The sequence below is a fragment of the Mastomys coucha genome, unplaced genomic scaffold (assembly GCF_008632895.1).
Source record: "Mastomys coucha isolate ucsf_1 unplaced genomic scaffold, UCSF_Mcou_1 pScaffold13, whole genome shotgun sequence".
Classification (NCBI taxonomy): Eukaryota; Metazoa; Chordata; class Mammalia; order Rodentia; family Muridae; genus Mastomys; species Mastomys coucha.
This window is the reverse complement of record NW_022196895.1, coordinates 7,381,509-7,386,416: the sequence shown is the minus strand read 5'-3', so window position 1 is coordinate 7,386,416 and position 4,908 is coordinate 7,381,509. Positions and strand designations below refer to the sequence as shown.

Here is a 4,908-nt window from a genome sequence, read left to right as displayed (position 1 = left end):
AAAAACAAAACAAAAAAAAAAACACCTCACAAGTTGAAAGCTTGGAGAGGCAGGAAAGTCATGAATATGCAATAGGAAAGGAAATCAACCCTCTATCCAATGACAGCATTTAACATTAATAGAGCATTTGGTAGTTGGGTGATGATGGTGCACACTTTTAATCCCAGCACTCTGGAGGCAGTTTATCACTTTCTTGCTTTACCTTGTTTTTTTTTAATTTTGAGACAGTTTTACTATGTGCCCAAGATGGCCTTGAACTTGAGATCCTCCTGCCTCTAGCTCTGAAGTGCTAAGATTGCATGTGCCACAAGATAATCACATTTAATCATTAACTCTATACATAAAAAAAAAAAAAACTTCCTTAAAAATAATTAAACTTTTTATCAGCTACTACAGTACAGAATACAAAACCACCTCATTTTAATACTAGCTTCCAGGTCTACTCCACAGAGTCCCCTACAGATAATTCTTATTCTTTTTTTAAGAGATAAATCTAGGGCTGGAGAGATGGCTCAGCAGTTAAGAGCACTGACTGCTCTTCCAAAGGTCCTGAGTTCAAATCCCAGCAACCACATGGTGGCTCACAACCATCCGTAATGATATCTGACGCCCTCTTCTGATGTGTTTGGAGACAGCTACAGTGTACTTACATATAATAAGTAAATAAATCTTTAAAAAAAAAAAAGAGAGATAAATCTACTACATTTACATTACAAAGGAGTGTGTAAAATAACATACAGTAAGCATGACAAAGCATGTTTACACTTAGGCAGTATAGACACCCGGCACTGTGAGGTGTCAGGTGTGAGCATTTCCTGTCCTATGCATCCCCAGGGCTCAGACCTGTCCCATCGGAGGACAGACAGCAGTGCACACACAACGTAGACCCAGTTCCCACAGGTGTGCTTCTTCACTACTCACCATGCCCTCAAAGCCAACCCTGTAAAGGTTCTTAGCACCGTTATCCCAGAGAACATACGCTGCACTGTGTGGGCTGGATGCACTCCAGTCCTGGATTTCTGTTACCTAATAAAGTTAGGGTGAAAAAAAATTTTTTTTAAAAATGGAAAGAGGTTAGAAGCTTTAATTATACTGAAAATTTAAAAATCTCTTTATCTATCAACCTATATAGCAAAACCAAGAAAAATACTTATTCACCTATCAGATAAAAGTCACTTTTATCATTGTTGAATTATCAATAAAGTATAATTTTTCCAGAATTTTAACTTTTATTTTATTTTAAGATAGAATATTCTGGGGTAGCCCACCCAGGCTTCAAACTCAAAACTGCCCTGCCTCAGCCTTCCAAGAGAAAGAATGTAGGATGTGTGTACCACCCATCCAACTCACATAATTGTGTTGCTGTTGTTTCTGTTTTTGTTTTCCCCTTGTGGTACATAGCCCTGGGCTTCTTTGTACGCTAGGCAAGCGCTGTACTAATGAGTTGTACGCTAGGCAAGCGCTGTACTACTGAGTTGTACGCTAGACAAGCGCTGTACTAATGAGTTGTACGCTAGGCAAGCGCTGTACTACTGAGTTGTACGCTAGGCAAGCGCTGTACTACCGAGTTGTACGCTAGGCAAGCGCTGTACTACTGAGTTGTACACTAGGCAAGCGCTGTACTACCGAGTTGTACGCTAGGCAAGCGCTGTACTACTGAGTTGTATGCTAGGCAAGCGCTGTACTACTGAGTTGTATCCCAGCCAGGTGTTTTTCATGTTGTTTGTTTGGGGCCGGGTGGGGGTGGAGACAAATTGTCAGAACTTAGCCCTGGGTGACCACAAAGTTTGTGTGTGCATTACAGAGATTATATTATCACACTTACTATATAATCAACAACCTTACCTTATGAAGTACATTCTAAAATCACTGTAAAAAAATTTTAGTTAGGAAGTGGAGGAATTATAATAATAGAATATGAATAATGCAAAATTTAAATTTAAGAACACAGCATATTTTTTAGGCCAATTATCCAATACATAATTTAAAAATTTTAACAATGATAAGCCTGTTTTCTACTTAGAATCCAAAGTTTCGAAGAATATTAGTGGTAGTGAACTGCTCAGTTGTCAAGAAAGCAGGCTACCCCAGCTAGAACAGCATGCAATAGTGGGCACATAGACACAATACCCCACCCACTGATTCTTAAACTTAAACTGGTTAAACTCTAACTTGTTCTCCCTCTCCATCCCCTTATTCAGCACCACATACACACCCATGCACCCATACACACCCATGTACCCATACACACACATGCATACACACATATGCACCCACACACGGACACATACACACACACACATGCACACATACTCACACATGCACACATACATACACATGCACCCACACACACATGCACACATACACACCCATGCACCCATACACACCCATGTACCCATACACACACATGCATACGCACATATGCACCCACACACGGACACATACACACACACACATGCACACATACTCACACATGCACACATACATACACATGCACCCACACACACATGCACCCACAGACACACATGCACCCACACACACATGCACAAACACACACATGCACCCATATACACACACGCACCCACAGACACACACTCACCCACACACACATGCACAAACACACACATACACACAGGTACTAGTTACTAACTTCTCCTTAAAGGTCTAGAGTCAAGGACACAAACGGGCATACGGTGAGCACCAATGTTGGCACTCTAGCTATGTCTGTCTGCAACCAAGAACAGGGAGCTGCTCACACACAATTCAAATAACTCTTTTCTTCATTCTAACTTTTTGCTGTTGTTGTTTTTGAGACAGGGTCTCTCTGTGTAGCCCTGGCTGTCCTGGAACTCAACTTTGTAGACCAGGCTGGCCTCGAACTCAGAAATCCACCTGCCTCTGCCTCCCAAATGCTGGGATTAAAGGTGTGTGCCAACACTTCCATTCTGCTCTAACTTGTATCATTAGTACTTCATATACATATAAGCAGACTAATATTACTTTAAATAAAATACATACTAAACTTTCTTTTCTGCTCTGAACTAAAGAACAGTTTTGAGGGGTATTTGGCAGTGTTTTTGTAGAAATAAAAGGATTTCCTTTTTTTAAGATCTAGTGAACCATAGGAGAAATACTTTAAATTACTACTAAGTCCATATACTCTTCTAAAGTTTTAAAATGTAGATGCTTTAAAAACATTCTTTTAAAAGGAAAAAAAGAAAAGAGCACTCTTATAATTATTCCACAGTCTTAAAAAGTGAAGCCCAGACTTCTCGGGTCCTCCCTCTCTCACTGTACTCATCACAGCCCAGACTTCTCGGGTCCTCCCTCCCTCACTGTACTCATTGCAGCCCGGCCCCCCACCCCCACCCACCCACCCCCTGGTCTCAAATGAGGCAACCGGTTTCTAAATGTAGTCCTACATTACTCCACTGTGCATTAGGATTCTTCCCAACTGCCCACTGTATGATCTCACCTAGTAAGTTTATAAGGTGCTGAGGTGAGTGTGCAGTCGTCCATCTGTAGCAATAACCTTCCTTCAGATTCTTTTTTCCCACTTCTTTTAATTTTGTATTTTTTTATTATTATTATTATATTCAACACAATTATATTTTTCAACCAATCATAAAAATGATGGATATGTTATTAAATGAACATAAAAAGATAAAGTCTTTTTGTTTTGATTTTAGTAAAGCTTAGAATCGTGGCTCTTACTGTGGTACAAACCCAAAATAAAGAACAATTTTTAGACACTGGAGTTCATTGTAATAAGGCTGTACACTTCAATATCCCTCACATCACCAAAGGATTTTACCTCCATCGTAGCTAAGCTGAGAGCTGACAGTTCTGCTGCACCAAGGAATGAATTGTAGGCACAATTATTTGGATACAGACTTCCTGCTATGGTCAAAGCTATTTGACTTGAGTGAGTGACTTTATTCTCAGCCCACAGAGAACAGGTTACATTCATTTAAGAAATGGTGAGTGTATTAAGATGGTCTATCCATGAAGTCATTCTCCTACTGTTTCAATGAACAATGGTTCTGCTTGGAGGGTGGCACAGACATTACGTGAGGGTTAGAATTTGGTTCATTGGCTGTGATGATTTGGAAAAGCATTCATGTCAGATGTTGGACCATAACATATAACCTGTAGGACGTAGTAACAGCCCCACACCCCAAGCTGGCTTTTCCAGTGTTCTTGTCACAGCAACAGAAGGCCAGAGATCGTCTTTAAATGAAGATCCTGATTTAGAAAGCCTGTCATGAAGTATATTTATTACTGCTTACTTTTAATAACACCTCAGGGGACATCAATGTGGCTATTCTATATATCCACTGCTCTCACAAGAAATCAGATTTCAATTTTTCTCATTTACCCCTGTTAATTAAAAGATATACTTCCAGGCAGTAAGAACTCGTTTCTTAGCACCCTGACCATAATACATGCTAAATAAATTTGTTGGATTAAAAAAGGGAAGAAGTTTATTTTCCTACTAAATTATTCAGAAATATAGTAAAACATGCTTTCTGGCTTTCATTTTGTTTTGTTGCTCTATTACTTAAGATAGAATCAGTGCTTAGGTGTGATGACTCGTCTTTTTCTTTTGGTTTGGTGTGACTTGGAGAAAAGCAGTACTCGGAGCAGAACTTCTGTCCTATTCCCAAGACAGTAGTGGGTCTGAGGGGAGACGTATGTTTCCAGGTGCTACTCATTTCAGTACACTGACCATCCAATATAGCACAGAAGAGCATATACAATAATGTTTGTTGACTAGATAAATAAGTAGTTAACAATTAAAAGAACATGAAATCCAAAATAAATATAAGCAATATATACAAATATTGCCCCTAGACCACCTCCCTCTTGTGCATAAGGGCTTTAGTTTGATCCCCAGACTCAAAAAAA

The 4,908-nt window shown here is 39.6% G+C and overlaps 1 protein-coding gene across 2 annotated transcripts in view; it reads right to left on the bottom strand.

Annotated features, from left to right (window-relative positions):
- Mib1 (mindbomb E3 ubiquitin protein ligase 1) overlaps positions 1-4,908 on the bottom strand; it is a 105,484-nt gene that overhangs the window by 74,531 nt on the left and 26,045 nt on the right. For both annotated transcript variants that reach the window (XM_031364963.1, XM_031364964.1), the window contains exon 4: positions 922-1,026. In XM_031364963.1, coding sequence (XP_031220823.1) covers positions 922-1,026 — 105 coding nt within the window. The remainder of the gene's footprint in view (positions 1-921; positions 1,027-4,908) is intronic.